Source organism: Tympanuchus pallidicinctus, unplaced genomic scaffold (assembly GCF_026119805.1).
Source record: "Tympanuchus pallidicinctus isolate F22 unplaced genomic scaffold, pur_lepc_1.0 scaffold29, whole genome shotgun sequence".
Lineage (NCBI taxonomy): Eukaryota > Metazoa > Chordata > Aves > Galliformes > Phasianidae > Tympanuchus > Tympanuchus pallidicinctus.
In genome coordinates this window covers 4,328,771-4,348,448 of record NW_026294746.1, presented here as the reverse complement: position 1 = coordinate 4,348,448, position 19,678 = coordinate 4,328,771, and the positions used below count along the sequence as shown (strand labels likewise).

General features: G+C 50.9%; 2 protein-coding genes across 3 annotated transcripts; both read right to left on the bottom strand.

Moving 5' to 3' along the window:
- Positions 1-111: 111 nt before the first annotated feature.
- NECAP2 (NECAP endocytosis associated 2) lies at positions 112-5,723 on the bottom strand. The gene is made up of 8 exons (XM_052691577.1): positions 5,586-5,723; positions 4,645-4,745; positions 4,003-4,107; positions 3,311-3,392; positions 3,009-3,117; positions 2,161-2,341; positions 1,570-1,654; positions 112-1,307 (listed from the first exon to the last, which is right to left on the bottom strand). The coding sequence occupies exons 1-8, from the start codon at positions 5,672-5,674 to the stop codon at positions 1,259-1,261; spliced, it is 801 nt and encodes a 266-aa protein (XP_052547537.1). The 5' UTR covers positions 5,675-5,723; the 3' UTR covers positions 112-1,258.
- Positions 5,724-6,217: 494 nt separating this feature from the next.
- SZRD1 (SUZ RNA binding domain containing 1) lies at positions 6,218-18,556 on the bottom strand. 2 transcript variants are annotated; one of them, XM_052691855.1, is made up of 4 exons: positions 18,446-18,556; positions 10,494-10,543; positions 9,390-9,647; positions 6,218-8,772 (listed from the first exon to the last, which is right to left on the bottom strand). In XM_052691855.1, the coding sequence occupies exons 1-4, from the start codon at positions 18,494-18,496 to the stop codon at positions 8,670-8,672; spliced, it is 462 nt and encodes a 153-aa protein (XP_052547815.1). In that variant the 5' UTR covers positions 18,497-18,556; the 3' UTR covers positions 6,218-8,669. The 2 variants fall into 2 exon arrangements, with proteins under 2 accessions (XP_052547815.1, XP_052547816.1); XM_052691856.1 differs by having other exon boundaries at positions 9,390-9,644.
- Between the last annotated feature and the right edge of the window lie 1,122 nt (positions 18,557-19,678).

Below are 19,678 nucleotides of genomic sequence, written 5' to 3'. Positions count from 1 at the left end.
AGGAGGGAAAGCACAAAACCACCCCGACATCAAATCCCCACCTCGAAGGAAGCCCCACGGTCCCACCCTGAGCACACAGGGGCTGATCTCAGGGTTGCAAAACGTCACACCTGGCATCAAAATGATTTTATTGTTCCCTTGGAAGTGTGGCATCTCTCACCCGGCCCTGCGAGCTGCCAGGGCAAAGCGAAAGCTCTGCAATGGAAATGCTCACCCGTCCAGTTGAGAATGGAAATAATAATTGAGTCTGAAACACTGAAAAAATAGCACAACTCTGTACTGTGAAAGGCCTTCACCATAATATAAATAGGTAAGAAAATACTTGGGAGCTTTTTCAAAGAGGAATCTCAACCCCAGCTCGGTTCAAGAGACCAAGTTTGTCTTTCATTGCATATATTCCAATAATAAAGTCTCTGCAAAACGAATACAAATCTCTCTTGGAAATAGAGGGGGAAAAAAAACACCAAAAACCAACCTTACTGGAGCAGGAAAACAGGAACTCCAGCACTGTGCTCACATTTAGCTGCACACAGCAGTCGTGTTCCCCACCCCCCACACTGCAGGGAGTGCTGGAAATATCAGGGGTGATGCTCAGCACCTTGGAAGCACATTGTCAGCAGCAGACAAAACAAGGCCTTGCACACAAGAAGTCTCCAGGAGGATGCTCCCCCCCGTCTGCCAGACTGAAAGGTTTCAGTGGCCCAAATGCATGAGGAGAAAGTGGAGATGGTGCCAGGGGCAGCTCTGTGCTGCACACCTCAACCCACCTCTATTGCATCAGAATTGAGAGAAAAATGCCCAAATTGGGCAGCAAAAGAGCTGCCAGCTGAGTCCTCTATCAGTGCCCTGAGCACTCTCACGTCACCAAGGGGACATGGGGTGCCATGAAGCTGCCACATTTTTGCAGCCCTGCTAGTGCAGTAAGAAAGGAAGGAAAGAAGACACAAGAAAGGTCACTGAAGCCTCGACGGTTTGCAGTGATCCAGGCACAAAATACCCAGAAAAGGCCCCCAGCTCTGAGGGTGCTGGCGTGGAATTTGGTAAGGCACGTGTTCATTGGTCAACCAGCACCAATTTCTGCTTTTCTACTCCAGCATCAGATTTTGGGGTCTTGTTTCTTGTCAGAGGGGGCCAGGGGGGTACAATGCCACCATAAGTGACGAGTGAGGCGTCCTTAAGCAGCAGGAGCACTTCCCACTGCTGCTTTGGTCCTGCAGAAATTGGCACAATCTTCCTCCAGTGCCTGTGAGGAGCTGGCTCAGAACTGCACCCAGCCTGCATTTGCCTGTGCCTGGTTAGAATCTGACCTGAAGAGAGAAAGAGAGAGAAAAAGAGAGTTTGGACACAGAGAAAAGAGGGTTTAGACATTAACAAAGGAGGGATCAGACACTAAAAGGAGCGGCAGCACAGGTCGCCTGGTGCCAATCCATAACTCCCCCCCACACACGGCCAGGCACAGCAGCTTCTCACCTTTCAAAATCTTATTTTAGTGAGAGTAAAACCAGCAGGATTGGGTTCTAACGCTGCAGGCATTGGCCCAAGCAACCTGCAAACCCCACGTGGCCTCACCCTGAAGCTTTGGTGAAGTCACCCCAAACGTCGGTGGCAGGGGCAGAGGGAGCAGCAGCGGGCTGTGGCCAGGACAGCAGGGAGTCTGCAGCAGCCAGAGGAGCCAGAGAGAGAGGAGAAAAAGGAAAACTGTTACTGACAATGATTCCTCCCAGATTCTCTGCATTCAAGAAGATGCTATTTTGCTTTTCCACACACCCACTGCTCGAATGCAGTCAGTTCACCGTTCCAACCTGACTGGGGTTTAAGATGAACTTTGCAGTGCTGCACACAGATGGTCACAGGCCAGGTAGGAGGGCCAGGATTCATGCAGGGACTTTCTAAACATGCTGTGCTTTCAGCTTGCAAAATATGTGTGCTTCCCAAACAATCATGAAACACAGAGTAGCTCTGAACAGTTAGGGGACATTAAGACAAGCAGGATGGCTTTGTGATCCCATTCCCCTCAGTGCCTCAGTTCCCCTCATCCAACAGGGCTTCAGCACCTTCTCCTCCTGCAGCTCAAGAGGAACGTCAAGGTCTTTCTATGTGCATCTCAACAGTTCAAACTGAATCTAAAGAGCCCTGCAGCCATTTCTGTAAGACACAGACCTGTGATGGGGGTACCAGGGAGCCGGGTAGGTGGGGGAAGTGAAGATGGTGGCTGCTCCCCAGAAGGAAGAGTTGGCACGGAAGATTTTCCTCCTGGAGGTGGTGGGAGCAAGCTCAGCCCCCCAGGGCCTGCAGAACGTGGTCTGGTGTTCCCTGCTGCTCCTTCCTTTTTCTTCATATTCTGAAAGGAGACAAGAGAGGGAAACTTCAGGTGGAACCACGTTTAAATCCAGAACCAGAGCGTGATTCTACTTCTTCCTCCCAACCAATGCTTTCAAGTAGCCCAGCAGCTCAGATGCTTTGTTCTGGGGGAAAAAGATCGCTGTGCTACGTTCTCCTGGTGCAGCAACAGGTGTTGAAGCACAGATGTTTTCATCTGTGAATCCCCACCACGTAGCCACAGACCAGGTTCTGTGACTGGGAACCATAAGACACCCCGCTACAAATCATTGCAGGCAGCAAGGGCATGAACAGCACTGCACCAGGCTTCCTTTAGCAAGGGGATTTCATGAGAAAGCCACCGCTTCCTCTTATGCCACGAACCACAGCAGAGGGGAAAAACAGATTGTGAGGGCTGAGCGTGAAGGCAGACAGCTTGGCTGGAGTCTGCATCTCTCAGAAGCAGTGTTTCACAGCTAACAAGAAATGAGGCTGACAAAAGAGGCTAACAGAACATTCTTGATGCTTTCATTTCCCAAAACGCTGCAAAAAAAAGAAAAAAAAAAAGGAAGGGTTTTGGTGCTGTTTCTCTTTCAGTCTTTCAGGACAATCACCAAAGCCACAGGGCAGCGTTTTTATACGTTATAAAGTGTACAAGGGGAAACATCTGGAGCAGCAAAAAACCTCACCGCGATGTTAAGCTTGATGGTCTGCCCCTCCTTGAAGCCCAGGTCCAGTTTGGGTGCCTGGTCAGGGTTTTCAGCCTGCTTGGCCAGCTCGTTCTGTTGCCTCACCCACCTGCAGGAAGGCAGGAAGAAAGAAAAAGACTCGTAAGCTGCAGCCCTCTTTGCACTACGCTTCAATTCAAATGAACTGGGCACAGGGAACCAGGAGCAAACAGCTCCCTCACCCCCAGCACTTGGAGCGAACACCTGCAGCCGCCACGTGGAACCAGCAAGTCAAGAGGACAAAAGGAGAGGCAGCAACTCACTTGAAATGGTCCTGGAGAGCGACGTTGAAGTCAAAAGCATCCCCTCGATCCACAAATCCAACTCCAATGAAAGCACGGCGGCCTGGGGAATGAGGAAGAGTAAAGGCTAGAAATGCAAAACAGGGTAAAAGCCAGGGATGCAGCCCAGAAGTGGGGGGACAGCCAATTTCACAGCCCTGCGACTGTCAGCTCCTCCAGCTGGAGCTGAGAGGAATTCTGATGACAGCAGGGCTGAGGTGTGGATTGGAGCTGCACTTCTTTCTTCCTTCTACAAAGAAAGGAACAGCCAGCAAGTTCCAAGCAGGGAAAGCAGTGTTACACTGTCAGCAGGGCTGTAACGTGAGGCTGGAAGAAAACAGCAGCCACGCTTTCAGTCAGCAAAGCTGTGTTTACATCATCACTTCAGCTTGATTGGATTTAAAGAACTAGCAAAACCCAGCTTTCAAATTCATATAAGTGAATCAACACGGAGGCTGGCATCACAGTGACAGTCCTACTTTAGCTTTTTTTTTTTTACTAGCAAAAGGCAGAGCATGAAGAGGTGATCTGTCCATTCATCACTGCAGGCAGGGACTATTTAGCTCTCAACCACACGAATCATTCACCAGTAAGAACTCAGAACAAGCTCTGAGTGTTTTCAAGATCTGCTCCCCCCCAGGCCTGTGTCTGCCAGCACCAAAGCAGCACCACACCGTTGCCATCCTCGATCCGGATGACGAAGTATCTGCTGGAGTCTGTCACACTCTCCACAGCAATGCCAGGGAACTGCTCCACGGGGGCCTGGGCAAAAAGCTCTCCTGAAAAAAGAGAAGCAGCTGTGAGTTAACGTGCCAGTGCAGCACATCAATGCCACTCTCCTTGCTGTGAGGATGAACATAAAGGCAGCAGCCTGCATGCAAGAAATGGGTAAACACGACCCGCTTCCTCTGCAGCAGCAGCTTGGGAGGCAATTAAGAATCCAGGAGATGGAAAAACTGGCCAAGTGACTTGTTGTGATGACAGGAAGCTTGGAGGAAGAGAGATAAGATCCTGCTTGCCTTATTTTGGCAGATCCACATCATTTCATTCCACCAGATAAAGCTTCCCCAGCCATAGGCACGAACGCTTTTCCTGGCTCAGTTACCAGTGCTCAACAAAGGAGCCTCCCACTATCTGGTGCTACATGGCACCACACTCTGGAGGTGACAAACCAGCTCATTAACGCTCAGCAGATGGATTCAAAAAACAACACACAGCTGCTTTGCAGTGACACCATGCTCAGGTCTGCCCCGCCAGCAGCCCAATGCCCCCTGGGGTGACAGGAAAGCCGTTCTGCTGCAGCCCCTCCTCCTCACCTGAGGTTTTGTCCTCCAGCTTGATGAAGGCAGTCTTGCCCTTGGCGGTGATGCGCAGCCTGCCGCTCCATGCTGGCTGGTCAAGCTGCCACTCCGCAGCTCTGCAGGGAGAGGAAAAGGTGACCGACCTCTGGGTGCCCCTGCGGTCCTCAGGCAGCAGCAATGAGACAATTTTATGGCATGGTAACGTATCACAAAGCCTCACAAAGTAAGATAGCATGTGAGGGAACCTGCTTGCACCTGGGCTTGCTGCAGACAGGCAGCACACATCACGAGACCTCGCAACTCGCCCCAAATCTGCTGACCACTTGCAGAAGCATTGGGGGCCAGACCCATAGTTCTGCACTGCACAGTACAGAAAGGTTTCACTTCCCCTTCTGCGGAATCACCAGCTTGAAAACAGCGTTAGGGCAACGCAAGCCACACTGGTGAGGGGATCCTTGTGGAATATCTCCGTTTTCAAAGAATTATAGAGTGGTTTGGGTTGGAAATCTCCCATCTTGGGGACACCATCCAGCAGCTCATACTGCCCAAGACCCTTCCGGCCTGGCCAGGAATACATCCAAAAAGGGGCATCCACAGCTCCCAAGGCAGCCTATGCCAGGGCATCATCGCTTCAGGGTGAAGAATTTCTCCCTACTTCATTTCCCCTCGTCCTGTCACTACCAAACCCTGTCCAAGAGCCCTTCCTGGCTTCCCTCTCAGCCCTGCAGGCACCGAAAGGCCGTTATAAGCCCTCCCGCAGCCTTCCCGGCCGCTGGGACTCGATGATCTCGGAGGCCTTTTCCAACCTCAGCGATTCTATCGTTCTTTTCCAGGCACAACAACCCTCAACTTCCCCTCGCAGCGGGGCTGAGTGGCCTGCAGCCCAACGGCGGGGCCTGGCTGCCTGCGAGAGCCCCAAGGCCGCACCAGGCCCACCCCCCGGCGCCGCACCGCACCTGTAGCCGCGGTTGGAGGCCCTCGGCGGCACTCGGTAGACGTGCACGGCCGGCTTCACGCACAGCACCGCCTCGTAGTCCTCCTCCATGGCCGCCAGCACGACGGAAGGGCGCCGGCGACTCTATGGTACCGCCCGCCTCGGGGCGGGGAGAGGAGGAAGGGAAGCACTTCCGGTGCGGGCTGAGCATCACGCTTCGCAACTGCGCCCCCTGCCGGTCGGGAGGTGCATTGCAGGCAGGGGGACGCGCTCTGAAGGCACGTTTTTCCCTAAATCGCCTTAAAATAAAAACATTGAGAAAGGACTCCATCCTGCTCCTCCTCGGCTCAGCCAGCCCCACAGCCTCTCCTCACGCTACTGAGCAAAGAATGGAGAGCAGCCCAGCCCCAAAATTCTCCTGTTCCCATCCCTGCGCTTGGAAGTTCAGCTTCTCCTTCCCAAGAGCCCTTGTAGCCCAAACAGGACAGATGTCCTCATCCATAACACCTCAGAACCACGCCAGCTGTCCCACAAGGTGCCACAAACGCTTACCATGGCCAACAACAGCCGATGGATTTTTGGGGTTCCCATTGCGGGGAATGGGAGAAAAAAAAAAGGGATGCAGCAAAGCGACGAGACGGAAGCAGGCCGTGAAAAAGTTTAAACACATTTATTGAAAATACAATTTATAAAATGTTTCTCTGCATACTCGGGCGCGCTCTGACGGGGCGGCGGGAGAAGCTCTCGGCCCCACGAAAGAAGGCGCGTGCCCAGGGACCGCCGTCTCGCCCTGCCTGCAGGTCGGGAGCAGCCGCCACGGCTGAGGCATCGGCGCACGGTCAGTGCTGGAGAACAAGGTCGGGTGTGCAAGGAGAAGGGTGGTAGGCACCTGACGGACGGGAGGAGACATCTAACATTGGCAAGGTAGCGGGAAGCTACGCCAGGAGCTGGGGTCGGGGTTGTTGTGCCAGCTGCCAGCCTTCTGGAATAGAAGCTATCGAGCGGTCGTTAAGGAAAGGTGCGGTGACTACAGTTATTGCTAATGTCCTTCTCCCCTCCTGCTCCCACCCACCCCAAATAAATCAGTTTCACAGACGCGCCTCCAGCCTGAGAGGGAGCTCAGTAAGCAGCAAGGTTATAGCTTCTAAAGCCACGGAGATGGGTTGGGATCCCGGTGGGACGAGGCTTCTGCCATTCCCACCTCGTCACCCTCCTTCGCCAGTCACTCAGGGTTCCGGGAACTCACGTGGAGGGTGACACAGGGTCAAGGAGCCAACTGACATTCTAGCAGATGCCATCTCTTTTTTGTACACAGGTAGTTTTATTTTACCTTTTTTTAAGCCGTGTTTCCTTCCACGTCTTTCCAGATGGGAGTTTCCCCATACAACATGGCATGGCACAGTCACTTCTGTTCAGTCAGAAGGCATCAGGTTTGCTCATTTACCATATCTGCCAAGCACAAAGCATCTGGCAACACTGCACCCGTACAGAATAATCCTCTGACAGCCAACAACAGTATTTTCTAGGTACTGAGCACGCAGCAATCCGCCGGCCCGCGGCCATTTCAGCTGAATGAACAGTCGAGGTCCTCACGACACGCAGAAACGCCTCCACGCCTGACGTCGCCCGTTACATCCCCTCCAAGAAGAGCCTTAGTGTTCATCTAATCCCTGGAGACAGGAATATCAAGATAGGCCAGCTTTGTCTAGCGTGCATTAGGACAGACAGCACTGCGCACGGGGGAAGCATCCACGTTCAATAGCATCCTGTGACACACACCAGCTCCTCATGGCTCTTCTCCACCACCGCCGCCATCCTGGGAAGCTTTCAGCCTACAAGCTGCCTGAAATCCTGCCTCTTCGTGGGAGCAGGAGCAGCAAGAGCAATCCATTCCCTGAAGCCCAGCGGAAAGCTGGCCGTTACCACCCACAGCGTACGACGATGGGGAGGTTTCCAGACTTGATTGAACACATTTTGTTCCTAAATGTCTGTGATTTCTAGAAGCGTGTGTATCAGGTACAGCACCGGCTCGTACCGTAACAGAGATCAGAGTCTTCAGTCCATTGTAAGCCACTTCGGTTTCAACCTTGGGAGCAGCGGCCGTCCCGCTCCCCGCCGTCACATCAGCCACCACGCAGGCTGGACGGAACGCAGCTCTTCACCATGGGTTCATTTCATGGAGCAGATGAGAGCCACGCAGCACTATTACCCTCCTAGCCTGCACGTCCAGGTGTCACAGAGCCCTAGCTCCCTGCAGATGAGCTCTGCTGCAAGCAGTAACCAAACAGCAGGCATTTTCATGGGATCTGTCTACATTCCCTTCTCCCCACATACAAAAAGATGTATTTAAAGTTTTTTTCTTCCCCTCAAGCCAGCAGAAAACACTAGCCAAGCTTTAACAGGTGCAATACACAAACCAGGTCATTGGACTCCACTGGCTCCCAGGCCATGGCAAGCAGAAAGGCTGGGCACCCAGAGTCCAGTTTGCTTGGCAGTGGTAGAAACACAGAACGAGAAGCTAAGCTTGTCAAACCCTAACCACTAAAGTTGCAGGAATTCAGTGAAGTTCCTTTTCAAACACTTAGCTACCTCTCTCAGTTAAAACAAACTAAACAGTTAAAACCCTTTCCATGCACTCCCTTGAAAGTCAATCCGATATACGAACAGAAAACAAAAGGAAAAAAAAAATCAAAAGATATCCTTTGAAACAGAACTTGCTCTTAAAGTGATGAAGACAAAATGTGTGTCTGGGGAGGCTTCCCATTTTTTTCCTAAATCCCAGGTTACAAGTACAACAAACATTATTGCTGGCACTAGCTTGAACCAAAGTGGCACACATGACTCTTTGCACCTGTCCGAGTCCTTTACCCTCCCCTCCCCTTCCTGCTTACAGTGACTGGGGACAGCCCTCGTCAGTTTGCTGATCACAGTGCGTGGAGCAGGGAGGTCACAGTGCGTGGGGTTGGAGGTCACAGTGGGCAGAGCAAAGGGGATCACAGTGCAAGTAAACCAGGTAGTTCCCTTTGCTCAAGTCCATTTGTCCGCCACAGCAGTGCGAGCCGTGGCGGCTGACCCTGCTTTCTGCAGCATCCTCTCATGCCCACGTTTATCTGCGTTGTTTGAAGCCTTGTGAACCATCGGGGCCCAGGGGCTGCCTAATCACATTATTGGGCTGCCTGATGTCCTCCGGCTGGGAGATCCTCGTTGGCCTGCAAGGAGAAAGGAGAGGGCGAAGCAATGCATTTGTGGAATGTAAGGCGTGTAATTCAGATACTCCTCTACTTGCTTTGGTGGAAAGCTGCAGGACGACTGTTGCAGACCTGCTGCATTTCTCCCTGGGATAAAGGAACACGATCAAAAATAAACTGATGCTTCATTTCTTCCCTGAAGTTTTCAAAGTCTTGTTCCCAAGTGGCCAAGACCCACACTACAACTACAAAGGAAAGGCCTTAAACAACCTGGACTCATTTCAGAGTGCTTACTTTCAACTTTCCCATTGATGACAGCAGCTCCTTCAAGCCTACCTTGTCTTTGCTGAGGTTTTATGTCGTGTCAAAGTTGCTTGCACTCCTCTCTATATCCCCAGATTGCTCTCTCAAGGATTTAAGATAACCTTTATTGCCTTATCGGGCACAAGCACTTCCTCTAGCTGCCAAAAACCTGAACGGTAAGTTGCTGTTTACAAACAAAACGCTCCTTTCTCCTTGGCTGGCCTCGTTTAATACTCCAAGGAGCACATCTCCTCTTTCCCCTGCTTGGAAGGTATTTGCACAGAGCACGCACACAGACGTCACTTTCCCGCCCTCGGTGCCAAGTCTGCTCTCACCTATCTAGAATGGGTTTCTCCTGCTCCTCCTCAGGGCTGGCGCTGCCCAGTATTCGTTTCCTGGCCTCGGCGTACTCTGCCTCCCTCTGTGCCAGGGACTTGACAGGGAACGCTGGTCTGGTGGTGGAGTTGGGGTTGCTGAGCACACCGTTGGTGGCCGGCCGCTTCAGGATCCGGATCTGGGGGGGGGGACCTGAAGGAACGCTGTCGTCCTGAATCACGATCGGCACTTTAGGAGGAGATTTGGATTTTCTACTGCTTGAAGAAAAAAAAAAAAAAGCAACAAACAAACGCAGGGCATTCGATCAGCGCTGGTTTTCACCGCAAGCACGCTTTGCTGTTCATTCTGTATGCGGCTTCCTCCCAGCCAAATGTCATTCCTGTGACTAAGAGGCAGCTGTAACAATTAGAGACCTTGTTGTATTTGTAACCCTAAAGTAGAGGCAGGCAGGTTTGCAGATTAGCTCAGCAAGGGGCAGAAAACGCCAACCTCTGATGCGTTCAACATCTTGAAACTCAACCAAAGGAGACTCTGAGCAGAGATAACTTGACTTTTGATTTGATTCACCAAAGATTTTCCAAAACAAAGCGTTTACACATCTTCAAAGGCACTGGTGTAGGCACTTTAATTCCACTCCTTGCCAGGCCTTAGAGCCAACCTTGGCCCCAGCCTGTTTCAATTCTCACTGACCCTTTTCTGCGTGGGTATGGGAATCCTTGAGAAACAATACTGTGACTCTAAGCAGTGTGCCAGCAATCAAAAGGAAACAAACAAAAATATGCCTCAGAAGTGATTAGAAGTACCTGTGCTAGGAGGCAAGACACCCCCACTCCAACCCAAACAAACAGGAAAATTAAGCCTTACTGATGCAAGACCTGGTGAGCCAATTGAGGCTACAAGCTGCGATTACCTGACTCACTCATTTCTTCCTCTGAGTGCCTTTTTCTTACAGGGCTTCACCATAACTGGAGCCACAGCCAGCCTGGGAGACCCAGCTCTGAAATAAAATCACTCCTAAGAACCTTTCCATTACTCTGCTACGGACCGGAGGGGCCCCCTGGTGGCACCACTACAGATTCCACTTCCACACTGACAGCAGTTACCTTTCCTTCTGCGTGATCTTCAGCTTCTTTTCCAATCGTCTGTCTATTTCCTACAGAGGAAGGAAGAAAAAACAAAAATGTGAAGGCTCATCTTTGAGATCAGAGTAAGAATCTGCCTGCAAACACCTTTGTTTCCAGCAATGCCTCGCTGTGAAAGGCAGAGACAGAACGCCTCTCAACCTGAGGATGGCTTGCAGAGGAAAGCAAAGCCCCTTCATTCACTGCACCCATGAATACACCTACAGCAGGCTGAAGTTGCAGAGCAGGGTGGAAGGGCAGCTGCGAGGTGTTCATCTCCCCTGGAGAGCAATTTTCACTTTCAGAACTTCAGCTGTAAGAAAGCTCTCTTATGGGCAGAAAAAAAGCTCCACAGACATTCAGCAAGGCGCTCCCAGGTGGAGCAGGCACTGGCACCAGACCTCCCTGCCAAAGAACCCCTGGAAGCAGCAGCTGGGACGACACAGCAGCACAGACATGGAGCCTGCAGCCATTCTGAGGACTAGCCAGCAGGTCTGCATTCCTGCTGCTTGCTTTGAGAACCTGCCTTCACCAAAATATCCTTGCCCTGCCCAATCTGCACCCAGAGACTCACCGAGCTGCAGTAGCCAACCATGCTTTTTCCTCCTATGCCTCTCGTCTGCTTTTGCAACAGAGCTGCCAAGTCAATCAATACATGGAAAGAAATCTTCATTACCCTGAGAGCCAACAGTGTGGCTTTAAGCTTGCTGACCTCTGTCGAAAGCTTGCACCTGTCTTACAAAAGGTGTTTACGTTTTGCACTTGGGGCAATTACACAAAGAAGCTTTGCTAAACAGAAAAATAAAGCTCTCAGCCCCTCCGGTCTCTAAGTAACCTATCCTAACAAGATGCACCTCACCATGGCCTTTAGATCCCCAAGACTGCAGACTGCATAAAAGAGCTTCCAAAACAGCAATGCGTTTTAGTTAACTGTCAGTAAAGAGGAGAAAAAAGTAGCTGGGAGTGTCCCAGTTTTACCATCTGATAACTGGTAATGCTGCAGGAAAGGTCATGCTCCTGGCAGGATGCAGTCACTCTGCTTTTCAGGTCAGTTTGCTTAACTACACCACAAGCCTGCTGCCAGCAGAGCCTGCCCTGCTGTCAAGAAGCATGCACAGCCTGGTGAGGAGCTGCACTGCCCCACATCCTCACTCCTACACTTCTTTGCAGTTACTCCCCAGTGAACAAGGAATGAATGCAAGCCATGACACACCACCAAAGCGTGGTGCTACTCATGGTCATGCAGCCCTCGGCAGCCTCCAGCTGGAAATACACAGTTCTGAGTTGTTTCTCAAAGATTTTGTTGGGTGAGACGTTGAATTTTCTTCCCAGCTCTATATGAGGAAGCCACATTCGTTTCCTAGGAATAAAACACAGCATTGAGCTGAAGGCCAAATCTCAACGAATCCCCCTGCTGAGGGCAAACACACCTGCAGCTTCCTTCCCTTTCAAGAAGGCTCAAATTTCAGCAGAAAATCCCACTCCAACGTTGCTCAGGAGGATGGAGCCTCCTGCCCACGTGGATGGAGGAACGGCCAGCCAGGAAGGCAGCAGGGAAGCGGATATCCTGGCCAAGGATGGAAGTGATTTAGAGCAGCTAGCAACAAACAATGACAGCCAAACCAAGGCCAGGGGGTTAGCTCATCTGTCTACCCTCCACCAGAAGAGGTTACATCCTACTATAGAACGCTTTTTCAAACCTGAACACATGGCTGTACCCCTCCAGGGCTGTCTGGAATGAAGCTTCTTTAGATACCCCTTCATAAATACCTCCCACGTTGGTGAGGGCTGTAGGGTGCAAACCCCCAAGCATCTCCACTCATTCATACCAGGAGGAGGATTTTTCCAGTGCCATGCAGCAAGTACAGAGATCAGAACCAGCACGTCAACCCTCAGCCCAATGCTGGCTGTACAACACTCTGCCCACAGCACAGAGAGCCATAAGGAAGATCCAGTTCTGTTCTCCTCTCTTCCCTTCCCAGCTATGCTTCTGCATTCCTGCAGGCTCTGTGAGTCAGTCCTGGGGTTAATGCCACGTTCTTTACCTCGGATGGCCAGATCCTGTCATTGCAAAGCGTCATTTCAACCCCACCACCTGAAAAACACTCTGATTAATGTGGCTGTCACAGTGGTTGAGTGCTGGTGGGCAGCTCTTCAACCTCTCATGCACCAGGGACGTCCAGCCTGCATTCTCTGCTGCCAGAACCTACAGCTTCCTCATCTAGAAAGAAACACAGCTTTCATTTACCTAGCATAGGCAAGGGTATCCCAAGGAATCCTTCAAAACCTACCATCAGAACACCCTAAATGAGTCCTTCACCCAGATTTTCCCTTTCCTACAACTACCAAGTGCTTGGCACTTCTGCTGCCTCGCTCCTCTGGCAGCCATAATATGAGGAGATGGATGCTGTCTTTTCCTAAGCAAAAGCCACATCACTGCAAACGCCTGATGCTTAACAGAACTATATTTCAGTAGGCACGGTGGTGATGGGCTGACAAGCTTGTCTTCATCTTAAAGGTCTTTTCCAACCATAATGAGTCTATGATATTATAGGTATGAAGGAGTTCAAATTTGCAGAGCATTATCCACTCAAATGGGCAGCCCTCGATCACCAAAGCAACCCAAGGCATTAGGAAGAGACACAGTTGGCAGCTCACAACAGGGGTCACGCTGCACACAGCCACAAGCTCAGGAAGCAAAACCAGCAGATCTGTTTGCTTGCTGATGTCATTCTGTTTGCACTGCTCTATCTCATGTTGCATTGCCATCGAGCTGTGGATAACAAGATAAAATTAGGACCTGACTTATGGCCCAAGTGCCAGAAGCACTACAACAAGCAAAAGGCATGCATGCAGAGGAGGGGGGAGCCCACACGGCACTCAAGGACACCAAGCTGCACAGAAGCTGGGCAGGTCACGCTGTACAAAGCCAGTTATTAATCTTCTGATGGTGAGAATGCATTAAGGAGTTTCTCCCAGCTTTCATTCCCCAAACAAGCATATTTATAACCAAAAGTTAAGCAACATTCGTGCCCCTGTGCTTTTATAAACACCCTTCTCAAAGATTAGCAGGGAATCTCAACAAACTATTTTTAGTGCTATTATGTCTAGATGCTAAAAGGGACCCAGCAGCCAGCAGGGAGAAGACACTGTTCTGACATTTAAACTGCATTTGTAGATGAGGACGTAATGGAAGCTGAGCTCCAGTCCCATCACAACCAAATTTCCAGCCCAGGAAAAAAACAACAAACAGCAAAGCATGTGAGGATCACTGTGCCTCCTGGAAAGCAATTAGGTGAGGACTGCAAACAAACCTATTTAGACTCAGTGCTCCTGAGGCAGACTCATAGAATCATAGTTTGAAGTGAGGCACAAGCAGAGAACCCCAAGTTAGCCCTGACCCCAAGTTGCCTCAAGTACTTGGTTGGAATAATGATGGCATGTCAGATATTTGTAAATTACCCCTCTGCAAAAGATCTCCAGACCTCTGAAAGGCAGCAACTCCAAGCTGGTGGGAAAGGAATAACAAAGCAACTGCTGGCATTTATTTCTTCCAGGTTTGCTGAGTAACTTTAACAATGCCTCAGCACAGGTAAAGACTTCAGCTCCCTAAAAATCCCTTACAGCAGCAGGATTTCTCCCCTCTGCCTCCAAAATGCAGTTACTTGACAGAGGAGATACTCACCAAGAGGGCCACACTGGAGCTCAGAGCTGCCACTGATAAAGGAAGCTGCGCTCTCTTCAAAAGCTGCTAACATTTCACATGCACAGCTCTGGAAAAACATTAACTGTGCTCTTTGATGTATTTGCTGGGGACACGTCTGAATACAACCTGCTACCTTGCCAAAAAACAAGAGCATGAGATCAAACCCTGAAAGAGGGAATGAGCCTGGAGCTGCATCCTCATCCACCGAGCACAGGCACCACAAGGTACCCTGAAAACACCATCCAGTGAGAGCAGCAACAGATGATCCCCAGGTAGCAAACTGACTCCTCGCTAGCGACTCATTCCTTTCCTCTGAAGATATATAAATCTTCTGTTAATTACTAGAACTTCCCAATTCCTGAGGCTAGTGGGAGTCAGACTGCTTCATTAATTAATTTGCCAAGTTGCTCTGCTTACAGTAACCCTGGCAGTGCACCGTACCCAATGTGATGCCAAGAAAGCCACAGCTGCTTTCAGCTGCATGGCACCTGTATCTTCCATAGGTAGGTAAAGCTCCTCAGCAGCTACAAAACACAGGAATATCTTTAGGAGCAAGCCTGGCCAGAGTCCTATCCTCAGCCAGGCAAACATAGGGGGAAGCACTGAAGAGGGCTGCAGTTTCTCCTCCCTCCCCACCTTCGTGGTTCAGGGGCACAGGCAGATGCTCACCAAGGTCGTGCTGCTGAAACTGGCAGCAAACAGAGACTGCTCCCAGGTGATGCTGCCTCACAGCAACATCCCATTGCAGATGCTGGCTTTATGACACGCACAGCTTGTTTGTTCCTAGTCAACGAAGCTCTTTTCTTATCAGTCTCTGCTTGGGCAACGCTGAGCAGCAGGAACAGAAAGCCTTGTTTCCTAGTTTCAAGAGTTTGAAACAATTACAAATACCTAAGGCAAATATTCAGTAAATATTCACAGAACTCACAGTGAGCCTGTCCCCCCTCTCGCTGCTTCCTGACAGCAGAAAACACCAGTTATCCTCAGGGCTTTTCTCCAAAGCACAGCCCTACCCTGAAAGGAAAGCTGTCAGAACCCTGCTGACTTGTCCTCCAATCACACAAGCTGTTAGCAGGCTACACGGCCCGGAGGTCACAGCATTATGCTCCAAAATACTTCCCTTTTGACTTCTGTGTACTTTGATCGCATTTAGCAACAGAAGAAATGCCAGCCAAAACCCAGATGCAGGCCTTTGCAACCAATGATTCACCTGCCTCTGCTGAAGGGTGAAATCCAAAGCAGGAAGCCCAGCCTGCTCCCACCTACCATTTGCACAGAGAAGGCAGAAAGGAGCTCAGCAAGCATCAAACCCTCCTGGAACACAGCAATACCAGCAGATGATCCCCCTACCCACACACACCTCCAGCTCAATGTGACCCCTGGGTACAGGTTTTTCACTCCAATTTGAAGTATGGCTTCCCATCTGATGTGTAACAATTGGTTTAACCGGGTAAATAGGCTCAAAAACACACCTCCCTTTTGTGATTTCCTTCTTCCTGGGAAGGCCACACAACAGAGAAATGAGCAATGCATGAAGTCCTATTCATGTTTACCAACCCAGGCTGTCTCCTTGATGCCTCACACTTTGATCCTGCCACCAGCCTCTTAGACAACCCCAGACAGCTCACTCACACACCAGTTCCCCCTTTGTAACTCACTGACAGCAAAACCTCCCCGTTTCAGGCTCTTCAAATACCTGTACACAGGCAGTTGTGCAACACAGAGCCTTGTTAGCCAGATCTGCTGGCCTCACAAAATTCTGCTGCATCAGCTGCACAGAACTCAGATGTAAAATCCCCCACGCCTGCAAAACTCCCAGGGTAGGTGAAACTACTGGAGCAGAGGTTTCTGCTTCATGTATGGGCACACAGGGTGGCACACAGAAACGAGCTGCTCCTTGAGCTGGCAAGCACTGGGTCATTCTGATGACACAGAAAACTAGAAGACAAACAGAAGCTGCATTAAGAAAAATAAATAAAATCAACTCTCTTTCTTATAGCTGCTTTGACTGATCAAGTCCAAAAGAGAAGCTGCATTCAGGTATTTTGGCTTTTCCCCTTTCAAAGGGCACCAGCATCCCTTCGGTGAATTAAGGTCTCAGTGCTGTTTGTAAAGCCAAATCCACAAAAGCTACATGTGCTGCCATAATGACTAGGAAAGCCATAGCAACTCTGCTCAGCCCAAAACTGCTTCTTGCTGAGAAGCACCTTCTTCAAGACCTAGAATCTTACTGATTTAGGAGCCCAGCACCAAGAGCCACACATACAGAGGGAAAAAATGAGCACTAAATATCTCAGCATCCTTTCTGCTCCATAGAACACCCTCAGGTGACTTAGCAGAAAACTACAAACCCAGAACCACAGATCTCCCTTGGCTACATTTCTCCTATTTCCTCGAATATGTGCTGAAAGGTCTGAAGAATAACTGGTCAGGTTCACAACTGCTTACAGAGTTCAGAATATAGTTAAAGCTGCTCCTTGGCATGCTAGGTTTTATCTTTAATGTTTTACTGCATATCCCTCTGGACCATGGCTATCATATCTCTAAGTTAGGCTATGTTCCAGACCCATGCCAGGTAAGATATAGGTGAAAGAAACCAAAGCAAATGCCTCACGACAAAAACAACATAATGATTACGGTGGCAAACCAACTTCTAAGCTCCCCCTGCACACAGTTTTTTTCACTCATACTTTCAATAGAAAATCCACCCCACTAAAGCAGCAGATCTCAAGCCTGCTCACCGCAGCAAATTTGTCACCAAGAAAAGCAGGTGTGCCTCAAATATATTTCAACTGCTAACAACTGACGTCAGTCACGCTGTCTGCTCCCCTTCCTGCACTGTTCCCCTTTTCAGAATCTACCCCTGGCAGCAATAATTGCTGTAGTGACTCAGAGAGCCCCCAGCAGCACCCACTTGCTTCAAGCAGAAAGCCAGAAGAGAGCAAGTCCATGTCCCCACAGGTCCATCCCAGCTTTGACTTCCTGCAGCCATCAGCAGTGGCAGAGATCCTCCTTCCTGCAGGCTGCAGCATGACCTTTCTAAAATATCTTGGCTGCTAGAAGACAGCTTCCATGTCTTCTCTTGCACAATAATAACTCCTGCTGGAGACAGCTCAGTTTTCTCCTTGCTCCGAGTGCTTTTACAGGCACCCAAAGCCCGGACAACTGCAAAAGCAGCTGCAAGCGTGATGTCAGCTCCTAGAGAAATGTCTGCTCCCCACTGTGTGGCACAAGTGTAATGTCTCTGCAGCCTGGACTTGCTGGAAAGGGGCGTCAGAAAGGACAGGCGATGAGATTTCCCTTCTAAGGGTTTTGAAAGAACACCGAAAGGTACAAGCTGTGAAGACAAACAAGACAGACAACTGGTGCCTGGGATTTGAGCAGCCCTGCAATTTTAAACCATTACTCTAGGCCTTAGCTATTATCAGCTCCCAGCCACAAGCGATGTCTCTTCATGAAGCAATTTAATGAGCCCTTAAATTAACTCCTCTATCCTATGCGAGGTTTCCCATTATCACAGGATCACGGTGCTAGTAGCAGCGCCAGCCCTTCCTGGCACCTCGCAGAGATGAGGGCATTGGATTACAGCTTCTATTTTGCCCCCACCCCGCTCCCCACCTGTAACCCAATTCCTGCAGCAGCCGCTGACCAAACCCAAGCTGCCCTCTTGCTGCAGAGCCAATTGTTACAGCGTTCTTCTACCCTCTGAGCGTCAACGAGCCCACAGAACTCCCTACAAACAGCAGCTCTCAATCAGCAGATGCAATCCTCTTTCTCAGGCTACGGAGTAACGAACCCCCCACACACCACTTGTCCATGCTATTAAATTTACTGATTTTATTACACGAGGGAAGCGTGCAGAACCCATCTGCAGCCTCTCAGCACGACACGACCCAACCACAAGCCATGAGGCGGCCTAACGGAGGCAGAGGGCTGCCCAGGAAGAGCCCCGAGCTCCTCACCGCGATCAGGGCCGTACCAACAGCCCCAGAAGAGCTGAGGCAGTACGCTGGGCCAGGCCCGAGGCGAAGCAGGGCTCAGATGCTGCGGTGCGAACCGTGCACGGCTCCACAGCCCTGCCACAGCCCCGCGCCGTACAGGCCGCGGCCCCTTTAAGAGGCCTACCGGCCTCTCCCAGCCAGCCGCCACCTCAGGAGCCGCCGCGCCATTCCCCACTCCTCCCTCTACGCCCCCTCTTCCGCCTCGGCCGACCGGGAGCCGTCCTCACCCCGCTGTCGGCCGCCTCCTCCCAGCTCTCGGCCACCTCCTCATCTTCCATTTTAATTCCCCTCCGCCGCCGCCGCCGCCAGCCCAGGACCAGCGCATGCGCGCCCCGCCCCCTTCCTCCGTGCGCCTGCGCGGATACAGCCTCTGCCAATCACGGCGCGCCTGCTGCGCCTGCGCGCTGAGAGGGAGCGGGCGACCTCGGGGACGGTGAGGCAGTGCGCATGCGCGGTGGCCAGCTGCGGGAAGCCACGTGCGGCGGGGAGGGCATGCGGCGGGGAGGGCGGCGCGCTGGCCCCTCCTAGCGGCGGGAGGACCGGCGGTAGGGAGAAGGACATGTATAACACACGCGTCACCCTCTGGGCGGAGCATGAATCCAAGTTTTAGCAGGGTTTACCTCTCACTGCAACGCCTGCACTCAGTCCAGCAGAGGGGTTGTGGCTGCTCCAATCACAGCACTTTCAAAGCCTGGCAAAGCCCCTGGCCGGAGGGTAGCTGTGATTGGGGTTTGTTTGGGTGCTGAAGAAACTCATTGAAGGGCCTCTGTGTCATTCTGTCATCCTTACTAATCTCACTTTACATCTCAACTCTCTCAGTGCTTGCATCATCCTGATCAGCAGGAGGGATAGCTTCAACACAAAGCCTTCAGTTCTCACTAAAGACTCACTAGAATCATCAAATCATTAAGACCTCTAATATAACCAAGTCCAACCATCAAGCCATCCCTACCATGCCCACCAAATCACATCCTTCAGTGCCACATCTCCGCATTCCTTGAACACCTCTAAGGAAGATGACTCAACACCTTCCTGGGCAGCCTATTCCAACGCATCACTGCTCTTTCTGTGAATAATTTTTTCCTAATATTCATCTTGAATTGATGAGGCTTCCTTCAAAGCTGAGCTGTTTGTCCCAACATTCACATGCTCACACACCACTCCCGGCTTTGAAAGACACAAACGTACAGGGATCAGCTCTGCAGAGCATAGATCCACACACTACAGACTTCAGTGCCTCTTCCAGCACTCTAAAATAGCAAGGCTCAGTGTATTAGAGCAGCTTTCCTTTCTACCTTAATCCTGTAAACTTCCTCAACGCATCAGATAGGCACCCCATCTATGAGCTGTGGCTTGCTAGCAGATACCAGGTATCTTCCTACAAACTTCAAGAAGAGAAATACATAGACTGTGGTGAGCCCTGGCTCCTGCCCCATAGCAGCCTTCCTTTCCTCTGGCAT

Excerpts from the sequence above, each read along its gene's own strand:
- NECAP2 (XM_052691577.1), bottom strand. The coding sequence starts at position 5,674 with ATGGAGGAGGACTACGAGGCGGTGCTGTGCGTGAAGCCGGCCGTGCAC. Across the intron at positions 4,108-4,644 it reads GCTGGAGGACAAAACCTCAG|GAGAGCTTTTTGCCCAGGCC; the intron begins GTGAGGAGGAGG and ends CTCTTTTTTCAG. Across the intron at positions 1,655-2,160 it reads CCCTGGTACCCCCATCACAG|ACTCCCTGCTGTCCTGGCCA; the intron begins GTCTGTGTCTTA and ends TGGCTGCTGCAG.
- SZRD1 (XM_052691855.1), bottom strand. The coding sequence starts at position 18,496 with ATGGAAGATGAGGAGGTGGCCGAGAGCTGGGAGGAGGCGGCCGACAGC. Across the intron at positions 10,544-18,445 it reads AGGAGGCGGCCGACAGCGGG|GAAATAGACAGACGATTGGA; the intron begins GTGAGGACGGCT and ends CTTCCTCTGTAG. Across the intron at positions 9,648-10,493 it reads AAGATCACGCAGAAGGAAAG|CAGTAGAAAATCCAAATCTC; the intron begins GTAACTGCTGTC and ends TTTTTCTTCAAG.